This window comes from Microcaecilia unicolor, chromosome 5, assembly GCF_901765095.1.
Source record: "Microcaecilia unicolor chromosome 5, aMicUni1.1, whole genome shotgun sequence".
In the NCBI taxonomy this organism is placed as follows: domain Eukaryota; kingdom Metazoa; phylum Chordata; class Amphibia; order Gymnophiona; family Siphonopidae; genus Microcaecilia; species Microcaecilia unicolor.
In genome coordinates this window covers 76869048-76887362 of record NC_044035.1, presented here as the reverse complement: position 1 = coordinate 76887362, position 18315 = coordinate 76869048, and the positions used below count along the sequence as shown (strand labels likewise).

The window sequence follows — 18315 nt, the reverse complement described above, 5'->3', positions numbered from 1 at the left end:
TCAGAAGTTATATCGGAAGAGCACATAGCATTCAGAAACACCTTTCTCATAAGAGAAGGACCAAGAATCCCTCCCTGGAGTATCAAAGTAAAGAACTTTTCAAAATTTATTCATGAACCATAGAAGGATAAGAAAACCATTGATTCTCGATTTGGGAGGCTTCTTGATTGTGATCAGAGTCTGGATGCACTGAGAAAGGTTTCCCCATATACTCATCTTTGTATCCCTCACATTTTTGCGAATTGGGTACGGTCAGACGGGGGGGGGGGGGGGGGGGGGGGGGGTGTCAGGGGAATTCAAGTAACTGGAGGATATCCAATATTTCTGCTCTATGCTCCTCCTCTGTTTCTAACTGTGGGAATCTGTGGAGTGGAGGAGTGGCCTAGTGGTTAGGGTGGTGGACTTTGGTCCTGGAGAACTGACGAACTGAGTTCGATTCCCGGCCCAGGCAGCTCCTTGTGACTTTGGGCAAGTCACTTAACCCTCCACTGCCTGCCGCATTGAGCCTGCCATGAATGGGAAAAAGTGCGGGGTTCAAAAAAAAAACAAAAAAAAAAACTTAACCCCATCTTAATAAAATCTATGAAGTAGAAGCATTCCAGAGGGAACTTTCTCCTTTTGTGTGGAGGAAAATGGTTTGAGGGGTAGCCAATCCAGTCATGGTCTTCAAAAAGCTCAGCTGACTCATAACCAAGATCCAAGGATGCTCCTATGCTGACCATAAAATTATTCCAGAAGGGATATACGAGTCAGTGCCTGACTAGCAGTCATGACAATGAGGGTAGCCCTTGACTGAACAACTACGAGGCTCTTTAAGGTCTCAGCATCAATGAATCACCACCAAACAGGGTATGGGGTTTGAAGATTGGCTGCATGATTCTCTACATTGCCATTAATGCTGTCAAAGCTGATGCATCATACTGAGTAAGGTATTTGAGCAAGCTTCTTGCCTATTTTCTTGTTCAGCTCCTCCTTGATGACTGCTGATGCCAAGGTTTTGAGGGAACCCCCCCCTCCACCACAGCAGATCAGGTCATGTTCTCCTGACCCACATAGGGTTCTCATTTGTGGCTTCACCCTGGGTCCTCTGAAGCTGTCAGACCCCTCCTGACACAAAGAGGGATGAGTAGTCCTTGATCCGGGTTTGTAGGGCAGCGCTTAGAAGGTACGGCAGTTGGTACCTCAGAGCGCTGAACACCATGCTCTGATAAGGGCCAATGCTAATAATGTTTCTTATCCTCCCACTTGATGCACAACATTGGTAGACTTTGGTACTGATAAAAACAAATCCTTCTTTGGACAGGTTTTGGTTGATATCCCATCCCAAAGGCTTGTATCCATGCTCAATAATGAGGAAGATTGATGACTCTCTAATGTTGATGCACCTCTGCCATCCAGTACAGCTCTTGCGGACTTTAGGACCAATGCCGATGAAGAACCAAAAATAGATTTTTAAAAGTTTATTTATATTTGCTCTTCATGACTGTTAATCTCTCTTTCGATCATCTGGGAACACAAGCAACATCTGAGTATCTGCTCCAGATGTGGCCTTGTAGAACTGCCTGCATTTCTATAGCCACTGGGGGGCTCTTTATTTTGGCCATGTTGAAATCTGCTCAAAATGCAGAGGTGACCAAAAAAGCAAACAGAATGCTAGGAGTTGTTAAGGGATAGACCTTATATAAATCTTGTTGTTAAAAAGTCTCTCTGTTGAATACAGCAACCAGGCTAATTTTTTCCTTGACTAAATTTAATATCATCTTTTTTGTTTGATTTGCACTGGCTGCCGGTGGAATTGCGGGTCCTGTTAAATTAGAGGATTTTTCAAGGAGTAGCTCCTTACTATCTTGTGAAACTAGTCAATATTTCTACTATCAATAAGTCTGATCGTTTAAGGGAACAACATTTATTGTACTATATCCATCAGCACATATTGTTAGGTTTAAGCAGGGCTTTTTTTGAGGGGGTACTTGGGGATACTGAGTACCGGCACCTTTTCCATTGTCTGCTAAAATTGACCTATGGTCCCCAAGTTTTAATGAAAGAGTTCATGCTCTACACACCAATTCTGTCTTGTCATAGATTCTGTGACTGGTTGCAGGGGGCCTGGCTATTGTGGGGTGGGTCCCTCAGTGATCACCCCCATAGGCGCCCGGTACAGAGGCTTAAGATCGGACCCTGATGATGACGACGCCCGGGGCTCGCCGCTCGTCCCAACTGTCCACCCTCTTCTCTCCCCCAAGATCCCTTTCCTTTTTTTCTTTTAAATTTACCTCCAGTCCAGCAGCGCAGCGACAGCGTCATTGAAAGCACTCCCCTTCACTCAGTGTCCCGCCTTCTTCTGACGTCATGACGTCAGAAGAAGGCGGGACACTGAGCAAAGAGAAGCGCTTTCACTGGGAGCGCTTTCACTGACGCTGCGCTGCCAGACTCGGAGGTAAATTTAAAAGAAAAAAAAAAAGGAAAGGGATCTTGGGGGGGGGGGGGAAGAGGGGGGGCAGTTGGGGCAGGGGAGAGAGGGAGATGGCTGGGATGGCAGGGCTCAGGGAAAGAGGGAAATTGCTGGATATGGATGAATGGAGGGGGCAGGGGAGAGAGGATCATGGATGGGAGGGCAGGGCCTAGGGAGAGAGGAGCATGGGTGGACATGGATGGGAGGACTGGGCCCAGGGAGAGAGGAGAAATTGCTGGACATAGAGGGGAGGGGAGGGAAGAGAGAGGAAGGAGATGAGATGAGGGAAAAGGAAAAGAGGAGAAAAACTGCACATGGATGGAGAAAATAGGCAGAAGCTGGATCCACTGGACAGTCAAGTCTGCGGAGGACCCAGATTTTACTTACGGATGTAGGACAAGCAATGAAGAAGAAAGGCGGAAAGTAAAGAAATAAATGGAAAGGAAGCCCTGGAAACGGAGTTAAGAGGACAGATAGCAGCAGAATCGGATACTGGGCCAGCATGATCAGAAAAACAAAGTCACCAGACAACAAAGGTAGAAAAGATCATTTTATTTTCATTATAGTGTTTGGAATATGTCCACTTTGATAATCAGGTGCTCAACATTAAAAGTTTATATTTATTTATGGCATTTTATCCCACATTAAACATGAATTAGGGTGTTTTGTGGCTGTACAAGAAAATTGTGATATGTTCCCTTGTTTCATATTGTTGACGGTCTGCATTTTCCATATGGGTGGTATATTGGTGTATTAGGTTCTGCCCAGTGTAATATTTATGGTACAGTAAGGTTCTGAGTGTGTTTTTGCACAAAGTTGTGCATAGTGTTTTGCAGTTGAGCGATTGTGGTTAGTATATGCTTTGAGCAACCACTTTATTCTTTGACATATGATACATATCTAATATCTAAATTTAATAAAAGGTATTAATTGTGATTTATTTTTATTTATTTTTTCTGTATGTTATCAGACAATTATGGATTAAGCTCCACCCCTGGCTCCACCCCTAACCCCGCCCCCTTTAGCTTCCCCAAACAGTTGGGCCACCGACCGCCTATGATCACCCCACCCCTGAAGGGTGGCCTGGCATTTGAGTACTGGCACCTTTTTCGCTAGAAAAAACGCATTGGGTTTAAGAGATTGTTGGCCACCATCTCTCTCCTGTAAAGTAATATCATTTTTGAATTCATTACCATTAAACTTTAGAAAGATATGCAATTATTTACTTTTTAGAAGTCGCTTAAGATTTATTTCAGAAACATTTTAATGTTTAATCCAGATTTTTATTGATTTATGTCTATATCTGCTAAGTATTGGTGAAGCCAATGCCCCCGTGCTTCCGACACCGTGCGTAGATCAGGACCAATGCTTATCCTTCTTGGGCTTTCCCCAATGCTCAGCATCGCAGTCCTTCAGTGCTGACAAGGTCTTCGAACCCGTACAGCCTACTAATATGGCTGATGTATCTTCTGAACATTTGGTCCATTCTTGTCTCTTGTGACCCACTTAGAACTATTTATGGTATTAGCAGCATATAAGACCAGTGTAACCATAATGTCTCTGTACCACTTTATGGTGTGACCACACTTTTGAGTATCGTGTACAATTCTGGTTCCTATATTTCAAAAGATATAGTGCAATTAGAAAAGGTACAAATGATTAAAGGTGTCTTGTGTGCAAGGATGGTGAGCCCTTAGGTCCCGCAAGGCCCCGAGGGACCTTAAGGAACAGCCGTGCAACCCCAAGTCTTCACCCACGGCGACCGCCGTTCACCAAGGGTTGAGCCCCCAGCTGCAGGCGGTCAACGGGACTTCAGGAACTGCGGGGAGCCGAGCTGACCCGGACAGGGACCAGGAGAGCAGCGGGCAGTTGGGGAAAGAGAACATCCGATAACAGGCCAAGTTCAGGGCAGGCAGCAGACAACGAAGTCAAGATCCAGCAAGAGGTCGAGGCAGGCAGCGAGCAGGGAAACCAGGAACAGTCCAAAGGTCAAGAACCAGCAGAACAAGGAACGCAGAGAATCACAGGAACCACAGGAAGCAGGCCTCGGGAACAGAACCTGAAGCAAAGTTCTGACTCTGTTTCATCCTTAAATATTGCACAGCATTAGCCGCCCCGCCCCCGCAGGTATAGCCAACCAACCCGGGCCTGGCTATTGACAGAGCCCTTCTGATTGGCTCTGTCCGCCCAATCCAGCACCTCGAAGGCGGAGTTCCAACCCCCCGCGTCCGGGGACGACGAGAACGCCGGCCAGCGCGCCCGGGCACCACCTCTACCTCCAGCGTGAACACTACCTTCCCCGCCGGCGACCGAGAGACCGGCGGCCGCAATCGCCGGCCTCAGGCCTCGGTCCGAGCGGCCATCACCGCGGCGGGCCTCAGCTCCCCGCCGCGACCCCCGGATCGCTACCCCTCGTCACGGAGGACGCCGGTTCCCGCCCCCCGCGGCGGAGGCGCCGGAGGGAGCAGCGGACGCGACAAAAGGAATGGACATACTCTCATATATGAGAAGGTTAAGAGGTTAGGGCTTTTCATGGAGAACACACGACTGAGGGAAGATACGATACAGATATACAAAATCTCGAGTAAAGTTGAATAAAAATGCAAATCAACTGATTACTCTTTCAAAAAGTACAAAGATCAGGGGACACATCATGAAGTTACTTATTAGTATACTGTATTTAAAACAACTAGAGGAAATATTTTTTCATGCAACACATTAAGCTCTGGAACTTGTTGCTTGGAGAATGTGGTAAAACCAGTTACTGTAGCTAGGTTTAAAAAAATGTTTGGACAAATTCCTGGAGGTAAAGTCTATAAACCATTATTATGGGAGGCATAGGGGAAGCCACTGCTTATCCCTGGAGATAAGTAGCATGGAATATTGCTACTTTGGGGGATTCTGCCAGATACTTGTGACCTGGATTGGCTACTGTTTGAAAAAGGATACTGTGCAGGATGGACCTTTGGTCTGACCTATATCTCATAAAAGTAAGGTTTGCCTCAAAACACATTCCCCAGTACGGGATGAAAGTTTCTCCTTTCTCATCAAGAATCCTCACACTGAAACCATGGAGCTGCAGGTAAATCATAACTCTCCAAATTATTACACCTTTCCCTCTTTATAGTCACAGGCACACATATAGATCCATATGTACATATACATATACCGTTATCACCAATACTCTTCAACATGATGATGTCACGTCTGTGGCCGTGACCACCCTCAGCCTTACCTTCTTTCTGGGGGTCAACAGCTCTGCTGGCTTCTGTCTGTGTTTGTCTTGTCTCTAGTCTCTGGGCTGATTGCTTCACTAGACCTCACCTGTGTGGGCTATGCCTCTCTAGGGAGCCAGCATCTAAGATGGCTGCCACCGGCTCTGTGCCAGCTTCCAAGATGGCTCCTGCTTGTCTTTCCTGTGGGCTCACTTCCTATGTGTGTCAAGCCTCTCTTTGGGGTCAGTGTACTTTCTGCTTCTGTCCTGCTGCTGGTGACACATCAGTGAGAGCCTTCTTAAGGAAGTGCTGTGCTTGCAGTCAGGGCCTTTGCATAAGTGTTATGCTCTTAGGCCAGGTCAGGTTAGTAAGTGTCTGCTGCACTACTGCTTAGCCTCTCTCTGGGTTCCAGCCCAGTTTCTCTCTGTGTCTGTGTCTCTGTTGTCCTTCCGTGGGGGGGTCTTCCCTGCCACTGTGTCTGTGGACTGCGGGTCCTTCCTGGCTTACCCTCTGTTTGGGGCAAAGCCTCTGTTCCTGGCTTACCCTGTGTTTGGGGTGAAGCCTCTGCTCCAGGCTTACCCTGTGTTGGGGTGAAGCCTCTGTTCCTGGCTTACCCTGGGTTGGGGTGAAGCCTTTGTCCGGGTTTGTTCTCTGTCTGTATGCGAAGCCTCAGCCTTTGTGGGTTCCCCAGTCAGTGTGTGGAACAGCTGTGGCTTCAGACCCTTGGCCTGTTCTTCCTGGTTACTCTGTTTGCTGTGCTGCCTGCCCAAGAGCCTTGGCCTGTTATTCCTGGTTTGCTCTCTTTACCCTGAACCCTGCCTTGCCTGTGTGCCTACCCTGCTTGTATATCCTGAGGGTATATCCTGTATCTGTCTGGCTAGTGTGTTTTCCTGGGTGATTATTCCTGTATCCTGTCTCCACCTAGCTAGAGGGTTTACCCTGTGGGTATTCCCAGATCCCCGTTCTGCCTAGTGTGTTGCTGCCCTAGTCCTTGCTCCTGCTAGCTTCTGTACGCCTTGTGTTCCTTGGTCTGTCTTCTGGGTCTTGCTAGTGGCTGTGCAGCAGCACACTGTCTGAGTCTAGTTCCGTGCCCTGTCGCCCTCGTGTATCCCAGACCCAGGGTGGGTCCTCTGGATCTTCAGTTCCTGCCTTATCCTGCAAGTCCTGCCGGCCGCCTGCACTTCGGAGCTCAACTCCGGAGGAACGGTGGCTAGGTGCAGGTGAAGCTGTTCCTGTCTCATCTGTTCTAGTTGCCTGCCTTGTACTACTCCAGTCCAGAGTTCCAGTACTGCTCTTCTGTGTTTCTAGTCCCGAGGTGGTCTTGCCTGCCGCTGCCGCTCCTCGGCAGTGGCCCAAGGGCTCACGAACTCCAGTCCTGCCTCGAGGACCTGACAGAATGCCAAGGCCCTCGAGAACGCAACAGATGATGATTCCACTGCACAGTCCTTATCCAACCGAGGCCTTAACCCATTCATTTATGCAGATGATGTTACAATACATCCCCTTCAGACATGATCTGACAGAAATAACCAACAAAATCAACGATAGTCTGAACATCATGGACTCCTCGGCAAACTCATTCCAACTGAAACTGAACACTGAAAAAACACATTGAGGCTTATTTTCGAAAGAGAAAAACGACCAAATTCCGACCTAAATCGGGAGATGGACGTCTTTCTCTTGTGGGTGCCCAAATCGGTATAATTGAAAGCCGATTTTGGGCGTTTCCAACTGCACTCCGTCGCGGGAACGCATAAAGTTGACGGGGGCGTGTCGGAGGCGTGGTGAAGGCGGGACTGAGGCGTGGTTATCGGCTGAGCAGAGATGTGCGTGCTCGGCCGATAATGGAAAAAAGAAGGGTGTTTTCAGAGAGAATTTAGGTCACTTTTGTTGGACCCGTTTTTTTCACGAACAGGTCCCAAAAAAGTGCCCTAAATGACCAGATGACCACCGGAGGGAACCGGGGATGACCTCCCCTGACTCCCCCAGTGGTCACTAACCCCCTCCCACCAAAAAAAACCGAATGTTAAACACTTTTTTCCGAACTTGTAAGCCAGCCTTAAATGTCATCCCCAGCTCCATGACAGCAGTATGCAGGTCCCCGAAGTAATTTTAGTTTAGTTAGTGCTGTGCGGGACCCATGCAGAGAGAAAAAATCGGAAGAAAAAAAAAAAAGCAAGCAAGTGCAGTCAGGGACGTCTAAATTACCAGGATAGTAAAAGGGGGAATCGAACCAGCAACCTTCTGATTACAAGCTCAGTGCTCTAGCCAGTGAACCACATTATTCAGGTGCTTAGATGTCCTTCCCTTTCCATTAAGTCCCTCCAAGTTTCTGTCAGCCAATCACCGCTGTTTAGCTGACACAGATGTCAGCTAAATGAGCTGTGATTGGCTGACAGAAACTTGGAGGGACTTAATGGAAAGGGAAGGACGTTTAATCAGTGGTGCACTGGATAGAGCACTGAGCTTGTAATCAAAAGGTTGCTGGTTCAATTCCCCTTTTTACTATCTTTTAATTTGGACGTCCCTGACTGCACTTGCTTGCTTGTTTTTTTTTTCTTCCGATTTTTCCTCTCTGCATGGGTCCCGCGCAGCACCAACTAAAGTAAAATTGCTCTGGGGACCTGCATACTACTGTCATGGAGCTAGGGATGATATTTGAGGCTGGCATAGAGGCATCTCAGGGGGACCAGTGCACTACGAATGCTGGTCCCTCCCACGACCAAATGCCTTGGATTTGGTCGTTTTTGAGCTGGGACGCTTCGGTTTCGATTATCGCTAAAAAACAAAAACGCCCAGCTCAAAAAACGCCCTAATCCAATGTATTTTCGAAAAAAAAGATGGACGTCCATTTTTTTCAAAAATACAGTTCGGCCCGCCCCTTCACGGACCCGTTCTCGGAGATGGACGTTTTTACAAATGGGCGTTCGCGTTCGATTATGCCCCTCATTGCCTCATCCTTTCCATATAACAAATACAAACCTCAGACAGTTTGAAAATACTCGGTGTCACACTCGATCGCCACCTTACCCTCGATAGTCAAGTAAACTCTGTAACAAAGAAAATGTTCTATTCAATGTGGAAGCTCAAATGATTAAAACCTTTCTTCCCAAGAGCAACTTTTCGATACCTAATACAATCAATGGTCCTAAGCCATTCAGATTATTACAACGGAATCTACATGGGCTGCAAAGAACAACTCATAAAAAAACTCCAAACCGCCCAAAATACAGCAGACAGGCTGATATTCAGCAAAACACGCTTCGAAAGTGCCAAACCCCTTCGAGAAAAGTTGCATTGGCTCCCAAAGAACGGATCATCTTCAAAATCTGCACCTTAGTCCACAAAATCATATACAGCGTAGTCCCAGAATACATGACAGACCTCATAGACTTACCAATAAGAAATAAAGTCAGATCATCAAGATCCTACCTAAACCTACACTACCCAAATTGCAAAGGACTGAAATACAAAACAACTTATGCAGCCGGCTTCTCTTACATAAGCGCACAACTATGGAATGGGCTCCCAAAAGCTGTGAAAACAATCCACGACCACTTGAACTTCAGGAAATCACTAAAAACCAACCTCTTCAAAAAGGCCTACCCCAACGACCCCACATAACCCTCTTCACCTACCAACACAACATGACTATGATCACACAGGACAACACGCAATCTTCATCCATTTCGACCTTCCACTTATACCTCATATGATCACTATACAAAAACATAGTAACATAGTAGATGATGGCAGAAAAAGACCTGCATGGTCCATCCAGTCTGCCAAACAAGACAAACTCATATGTGCTACTTTTTGTGTATATCTTACCTTGATTTGTAACTGTCATTTTCAAGGCACAGACCGTACAAGTTTGCCCAGCACTATCCCCGCCTCCCAACCACCAACTTTGTATTTGTTATCCACCGACTAGGCAAACACCTTTGACGGTACTATGTAAGCCACATTCACCCTGCAAATAGGTGGGAAAATGTGGGGTACGAATGCAATAAATAAATAAATCAATTCTTATGTGCTTAAATCAAATGATTCAACTGCAAAAAATAGAAGTTCAGGCTGAGACTCCAAGCATGAAAAAAGGATAAAGGCTAACAGAAAAAAAAAAACCACTGAAATGGCCAAAAGTCTCATTAAGATATTAAAAGGGATGAAGGCTTTCACGACACAATTGTGAACTACTACTACTACTTAACATTTCTCGAGCGCTACTAGGGTTACGCAGCGCTGTACAATTTAACAAAAAGAGACAGTCCCTGCTCAAAGAGCTTACAATCTAATAGACAAGTGAACGGTCGGTCCGATAGGGGCAGTCAAATTGGGGCAGTCTGGATTCAGTGAACGGCAAGGGTTAGGTGCCGAACGCAGCATTGAAGAGGTGGGCTTTAAGCAAAGGCTTGAAGACGGGCAGTGAGGGGGCTTGGCGTAAGGGTTCAGGAAGGTTGTTCAAAGCATAGGGTGAGGCGAGGCATTTGTGAAAATGGAAGAAAATTTTAATTTCAAGGAAATGTGATTAGAAGTACGTCATCTTGGCTCTCTGGACAAACAAGAACCAAGGAAGCCCTGTGAAGATGCAGCACGGTTAGAAATCCACAGCTTCTAGAAATTGCCCGAACTTATAGATTTTTTGGCTTTACCAGGCTCTATCAGATGACATCACCCAATTGTGAGGGCTTGCAATCCTACTTGTTCTCAGGGAAAACCTGTACAAAAAAGCATATTAAAAAAAAAAAAAAACCTCTAAGCTTAGCCTACAAATCAGACATTAAATGATGTGGGTCAATATATTTGCCAGTTTTCATAGAATAACATAAATAAAGGATTTAAAAAATGTTTTTTGTCTACCTTCTCATTGGTCCATTTCTAAGGTCCGACAAGTACACGCTCCCCTCCATTTGATGGCCACGAGCTTCACCAAAAGCTAAACAAGATTTAAAACAAGTTTAAGTCTCTTCAGTTAGTAAAGCTTTTAAAACAGCAGTGATGGCCTGCACGAAGAACTTAGCCTTGCCTGGAACACTTCTCAAGTCGTTTCTTCAACCCCTGACTGGGAAAACGTAACCAGGGGTGGCTCCATCCCCTGATGGCATCTGCCCGAGAGTGACTGTCCTCATTTGCCACTCTAGGGGATTGATAAGAGGTTACCATTAGAGGTGGCAAGTTCATCTGGCAAAAAGAGGGGCAAGGCAGCATGAAAGATCTTATGCCCTGCTATAAGCCCCCCCCCCCCCCCCCGGAGCCGTTTCTTTGACTATTGGGCCAGGAGATCATAACTGGTAGATCTCTACTTATCTCCACCCCAAAACATCTGACATGGAATGACTCTGCCTGGTCACTAGGTCTTGGTAATATGCCATTATTCTTGAAAGCAAGTCAAGCAGGTCATAAAAGGAGAGGCAAAGGAGCATGGGAGAAAGCCCATCATGATTAGACCTTTCTTTGTGTTCTATTCATAATTACTTGATCAGGAAAGCAAACCAGGATTAGCTCTGATCCCTTATGACATCTGTCTGGTCCTAAGGGTTTAGTAAGAGGCTACAATCACCACAGACACGTTAAGGTGAGCACAGAAGGAGCAGGCAGAATAGAAGAGGCTGTGCCTTGCCTGGAGTCCTTCTGAAGCTGTTTTCTCAACTGCAGGTCTAGAAGAGCTTAACTGCAGGACTAGAAGAGCTTAACTGGCAAGACTCTGCTTGCCTGCTGGGAGTGACTTTGCCCTCTGATGACATCTGCCTGAATCCAGGGCCTTGTCCAAGAGACTGCCACATTGGAAAAAAGCTGAACTGGCTATAGAAAGGATAGGGCAGTATGAAAAAAGTAGTGCTCTGCAAGGAGCCCACCCTGAGCTGTTTCCTCAACCACCAGACTGAACCAGCCAGAAGTGAATTCACCCCCTGAAGCCATCTGCCCAACTAAAACTTCACACCCTGATGTCTGTCTCACCCCAAAACCTTAGTATGAGGCTGCTACCACTTGAAAATTAAGTTACTTACCTGTGGCAGGTGTCTTCCAAGTATAGAAGGACTTGAATACTCATGCATGGGCAACATTACAAAAGGAGTCCAGTGTGGGAAAAAGTATCCCAGCAATTTTTCCAGAAATATTTGACCCACTACACTTGTTTCCACATACCACTGTTGCACAGAACCTCCTCAGTCCATTACCAGCTTGAAGAATACAAGTCCTCGAGGAGGTGGGAGGATGTGAGGAGTCAACTCCTGCTGTTCTCAAAGAACACCTGAAACAGGTAAATAGCTCTGTTTTCTCTGAAGACCAGCAGGATTATGAATTCTCATATATGGGACTTCTAGGTAAAGGCTGCCTTCAACATAAAGTGGAGGGGGGGAGACAAGGTCTTTTTATCATTTTACCTTTTTTGGGAGGGGGGGGGAAGAAGGCCCAAACTGAAAGAAGGGCCTGGGGGAATGGAGTTAGACTATAAACCCCATATAGATTCTGGAGGACTGTCTAACCAAACCTGTTGCATTGAGAGTCCTAATCTAGGCAGTAGTGCGATGTGAACATATGGACATAAGTCCATGTTGCAGCTCAGAAATCCTTCTATGGAGGTTGATATTGAGTGGGCTACTGATGCTGCCATAGCTCTGACATTATGAGCTGTGATATGACCCTCTACAGCAAGGATTCTCAAACCAGTCCTCCGGACACACCAAGCCAGTCTGGTTTTCAAGATATCCACAATGAATATGCATCAGATAAATTTGCATGCAATGCCTCCATTATATACAGATTTATCTCACACATATTCATTGTGAGTATCCTGAAAACCTGACTGTGTCCCGAGGACTGAGTTGAGAACCCCTGCTCTAGAGTTAACACATCCTGGGTGTAAGTGAAGGAAATGCAGTGTGCTAGACAACTGGAAAGCATGCGTTTACCATTGGTAGTCCCCATCCTGTTAGGGTCAAATGAAAACAAAAAGCTGGGTAGGTTTTAATCTGCTCCAAACAGAAGGCCAAGGCTCTTTTGTGGTCCAAAGTGTGTAGCACGCTTTCACCTTTAGGGCATGTAGTTTAGAAAAAAAAAAAAAAAAAAAAGATTGGAATGACTAGTGACTGGTTAAGATGGAACTCCAACACAACTAGAAAGGAACTGCGGATGTGCATAAAACCACTCTATTAAAAACTTAGCATAATATAGACTGATTACTAGGGTCTGGAGCTCACTAACTCTACTGCCATGAAGTATGCAACCATTCCAGGTCACGTACTTCAAGTGGCAAGTATATGGAGGCTCAACAAAAGCTTTTATCAACTGGGTAAGAACAATTATTGAGGTCCCATGATGCTTCCAAAGTAGTATGCTTCGCATAATGTGAACAGAGGCACGTTTAACTTCTACCCCATGATGATAAGTCCCAGTTGCGTTAAAGTGAACTCTTATTGAGCTGGTCTTGGGACACACTTCTGAGAGAATTATGTTTATTGTGTTTGATATAGCCCCTACTATCTAGAGCAAAACAAGGCCGTTTACAGAGAACAAAACAAATAACTTTAAGGAAATAGGTGTAGTAGGTATTCAAGCAATTTTTGTGTAGGACAAGTGAGCAGTCTATGGCCTTGCCCTCACACCAGACAGCAAATCTTCTCCACTTAAAAATATATGCTCACGTAGTGGAATCCTTCCAGGTAGCCAGCAAGACCTCAGATACTTCAGGGAAGTGAATGCAAACCTCTCAATATCCAAGCTGTGATGGCTACAGACTCTATGCTGGGATACAACAGAGTGCCCTGCTGTTGTTGATCAATGTTGGAAACACTCCAATCTCATAGGTCTTGTGATGCAAAGATCCAACAGAAGTGAGAACCATATTTGTTTCAGCCATTAAGGGACAATGAACATCATAGTTCCACAATTTTGCTTCAGCTTCAGAAAGGATTTTGTTACAAGGGGTATCAGAAGTTACAGAAGACATCCCTCCCCCCTCCAATTTAGGAGAAAGGCATCCAAGACAAGTCTTCCATGCAACCCTGGAACAAAAATAAGGTACTTTCTTGTTGGATGGAGTGGCAAAAAGATCTACTGAGGAGATACCCCACTCCCAAAAAGATCTTGTTGGCAACTCTGAGTTCAGTTCTGCAATCCCAAAAATGGTCAATGAACAAACGTTTCTCTGCCAGGACACTGTCAGTGCCCAACAGATATATGGCACCAAGGAAAATCCTGTGAGAAATAATTTCCACATTTTGACAGTTTCCCAACACCGAAGGTATGACCCTGTTCCTCCCTGCTTATGTATTACAGGGCTGTCCGTTTGAACTAGGATGACCTTTGTTGGACAACTGATCTCTGAAAGCCCTTAAAGCAGTGGTTCCCAAACTTGGTCCTGGAGACATCCTAGCCAGTCAGGTTTTCAGGGTATTCACAACGCATATTCATGAGAGAGATCTGCATGCAGTGGAGGCAGTGATCATGCAAAACAGTTGGAATAAAATCCCTGCCCTCTTTCATGTGGTGGAACAGGTTTGACCACACTGGCCTGTAAAAGGGAAGAGTTCCTTTGTAAGAATTTCCCAATCTTGATAATCACAGTGGGCAAATCATCAAGTAAAGCAGCATTCCATCCACTCCTCAAATTTATGAATGAGCTGCCCTCGAAGGCTACCACTGACAAAGGCAGGGCATCTCTACAGGAATGGCCACATCATTCGAGGCACTTGAGGAGTATCAGAACCGAGGTCACCGAGTCCATGGAGGATGGCACACTCTTTGATGGCACCGAGAATGAGCAATCCTCATGTCAAGAGTGCTTTGAGGACACTTGTGACCTCAGTACTCTTACCTCTATGGGGAGCAATGTTAAATTCATTTTTGACTCGGTCCAGGGTCCTACATCCTGCTCCCTTGGCACTGATGAAAATGAGGTTGAAACTTCCCTCTTCTTCAGGTGGAACTGAATGATGACTGCTCCCAGTGGGCTCTATTGATATTTGATGTCTAGTGTGACAAAGACACTCTCGATGCTGATGCATCTCCAGCATCCAATGCAGCTCCTGAACACATGGAGACCAATGATTCCAATGGAAATATCGATGGATTGGTCTTATCTCCAAAAAGCTTCCCACTCTGCTTTTCTTTACCAATGACCCCAGTCTTTGACACCTGTGAACAAAGGATACAATGAAAGGTATTCATGGCTAGATGCCAGGCATTGCAGGCACCATGAGTGGGGTACCCTAATGGATATGGTTCTCTTGAAGCCGCTGGAGGTCTTCTTTTGGGATGTCTTCTGGAAAAATAGGAGTAGTGAAATCAAACTCCTGTACGGTTACAAAACCTCCCCAGCCAAGAGGAACAGCTTTGGTGGAGTCCAAATGTTGGCTCTTAAATTAGAGCCCCTATTGCAGGTGCATGCCTGAAGGAATGTGACTTAAGGGCAGGTCCAGCCACTTTGGAGCCATTTTAGAAGCTGAGGGAATACGAACTTTGTTTTTTGTTTTAATTAAGGGGAAATAAAAGATAAAAGGTACCAGAGTTGGGCATGTCTCAGCTGAAAGACCCTGGTGAAGATTCTCTCTCATAGGGTGAGCCAACCCCATGCTCCCAACCTGCTGCAATGGTAAACAAGTCTCTGCCCTCATTGACTTTGGGCAGTTTAGCCTCCAGAGATACTGCTTTGTCTGCTCGCACTTCTCTTATTTCGACTAAGGTAGTGTGTGGCAGCAAACGTCTACCTACTTCTATTAAATTTATGTCAGTTACAGAATTCAGTTCTGGTTCTGTTTCAAATACAACCGAGGTGGACTTTGAAAGATGTTTGGGCTGCAGTGACCCTCATAGAGAATATTATGCATGATAATGGGGCTCAGTTGTGTGAATTTTCTGAAAAGCCTCACCTTTCTGAGCATGAGGAGATCTCTGATGTTATGGAGCATCTAAGTAAAACTGAATTTCAATGCTCTGTAATGCAGTCAACACTTGCTGCACCTGGAAAAGGACAGCTTTATCCACTCATTTGCATTTAGAGACTTTGGAGAAAGCTACCAGGGCACATAAGTAATGTGTAACAGGAAAATTAAGTATTCTCAAAGGATCACCTTGAAAGCTCTCAGAATGTTTCTAACAGATGTCCTGCAGTTTCCCCAGCCAGATACTGTGGCTGTAGTTGATGCATATTATTCGCCTAAGGGTTCCAGAGTAATTAATGAAAAAGGTGCCATGAATTAGTACACCTAATAGCTTGGACGTCTCCAATTTTTTGTAATCATCTCAGGATTTCACTAAGAGATCAACTTTGATTGTGGCATTGCTAACTGAAGAGTTGAAACTGGATGCATTAAAGTCTTATTTTCCTAAGAAGCAGGTTCTTTTCTGAGGATAGGTGGTTACAGTGTTCCCTGATGTAGCCAGAACAACTCAACTAAGAAGGAAAAAGTGTTTCTTCAGTTAAAGCCTAAGGCTTTGGCTATGGGGCTTCCTTTTTCTTAAGTTTCCATGTAAATGTCTGGTGGATTCTATTCAGTTTAAGATGTTCTTAAAAGATAAGCCTGTTCTGGGAACAGAAAATGGGTTCTAATATAATATGATTTTGTCCAATTCTATTGGTTTAATCAGGCCTGTGGAGTCAGTATACCAAACCTTTGACATCAAGTCCTCCATTTTTCTACTATCCAACTGACTGCAACTCCTACTGATAACAGGCTTTAAATCTTTTGTTCTGGATCTAAAGTATTGGTAAATATAAAATATTTACCAGTAATATAGATCCAGGATGAAAATATATATAAGTATAAAATGATAAATTTACCATATATTATAATGTTACAAGTTTTTATTTTGAAGCCAGAGTCAGAACATTTTTACTGACTCTGACTCCTCCCAAAATTGCTTCCAACTCCAACTCACCTTCACAGGTCCTGCTTTGTTAGCTTTAAAAATTTTGGGGTTTCAGTAAAAAATGGTCCTTAATGATGTGGACAATGCTACTAAATTGTGATTTTGTATTACTTAGTTTTCCTATACCATTTTCCTTATATACTGTAGACTGTAATACATTTAAACATGAGAAATAAAAAATTACACTGGCCAGGTGCTCAAGGCTGAAAAAAAGGCCTAGATTGAGATACGAAAAAATAAAAAGCATAAAAAATGATGAAAAACTTAAGAAGCTACTAGGCCAGTGATCAAAATTTACACAATAGTGACAGGACTTACAAATTTATTTTAGAAAAAATAAGTTTGAGGCGTTGAGGGGATCACATTTAAAAAATGGTCTTAAAGTTAACAGACTGAGGAAATCCTGCATGACAGCAGCAGGCATAAATCAGGCACACATGTGCAATGAGCAGCCCAAAAGCTCCTGGAAAATTTGCTGGGGTACCATTTCCCACACTGGGCTCTATCAGTGATATTGTCCATGCATGAGAATTCACAATCCTGCTTGTCCTTGGAGGATCAAATTTAGCTGGTCATAACAAAAAAGACAGAGCACCAACGAAGAACTTGCACCCTCACTGGAGCCCACATAGTGAATGATACATACCTGTAGCAGGTGTTCTCCGAGGACAGCAGGCTGATTGTTCTCACGACTGGGTGACGTCCGCGGCAGCCCCCACCAACCGGAAAGAAGCTTCGCGGGACGGTCGGCACGCAGGGCACGCCCACCGCGCATGCGCGGCCGTCTTCCCGCCCGTGCGCGACCGCTCCCGCCAGTTGAATGACTAGCAAAAGATGAAACACACAACTCCAAAGGGGAGGAGGGAGGGTAGGTGAGAACAATCAGCCTGCTGTCCTCGGAGAACACCTGCTATAGGTATGTATCATTCACTTTCTCCGAGGACAAGCAGGCTGCTTGTTCTCACGACTGGGGTATCCCTAGCTCTCAGGCTCACTCAAAACAAGAACCCAGGTCAATTGAACCTCGCAACGGCGAGGGTATAACAGAAATTGACCTATGAAGAACAACTGAGAGTGCAGCCTGACCAGAATAAATTCGGGTCCTGGAGGGTGGAGTTGGATTTACACCCCAAACAGATTCTGCAGCACCGACTGCCCGAACCGACTGTCGCGTCGGGTATCCTGCTGGAGGCAGTAATGAGATGTGAATGTGTGGACAGATGACCACGTCGCAGCTTTGCAAATTTCTTCAATAGTAGCTGACTTCAGGTGGGCCACTGACGCTGCCATGGCTCTAACACTATGAGCCGTGACATGACCCTCAAGAGCCAGCCCAGCCTGGGCGTAAGTGAAGGAAATGCAATCTGCTAGCCAATTGGAGATGGTGCGTTTCCCGACAGCGACCCCTAGCCTGTTAGGGTCGAAAGAAACAAACAATTGGGCGGACTGTCTGTGGGGCTGTGTCCGCTCCAAGAAGAAGGCCAATGCTCTCTTGCAGTCCAATGTGTGCAACTGACGTTCAGCAGGGCGGGTATGCGGCCTGGGGAAGAATGTTGGCAAGACAATTGACTGGTTAAGATGGAACTCCGACACCAAGTTCGGCAGGAACTTTGGGTGGGTGCGGAGCACTACTCTGTTGTGATGAAATTTGGTATATGGAGCATGAGCTACTAGGGCTTGAAGCTCACTGACCCTACGAGCTGAAGTAACTGCCACCAAGAAAATGACCTTCCAGGTCAAGTACTTCAGATGGCAGGTATTCAGTGGCTCAAA

General features: G+C 45.5%; 1 protein-coding gene across 2 annotated transcripts in view; it reads right to left on the bottom strand.

The window, feature by feature from the left end:
• LOC115470099 overlaps positions 1–18315 on the bottom strand; it is a 212979-nt gene that overhangs the window by 102668 nt on the left and 91996 nt on the right. For both annotated transcript variants that reach the window (XM_030202999.1, XM_030203000.1), the window contains exon 7: positions 10531–10606. In XM_030202999.1, the coding sequence (XP_030058859.1) occupies positions 10531–10606 (76 nt within the window). The remainder of the gene's footprint in view (positions 1–10530; positions 10607–18315) is intronic.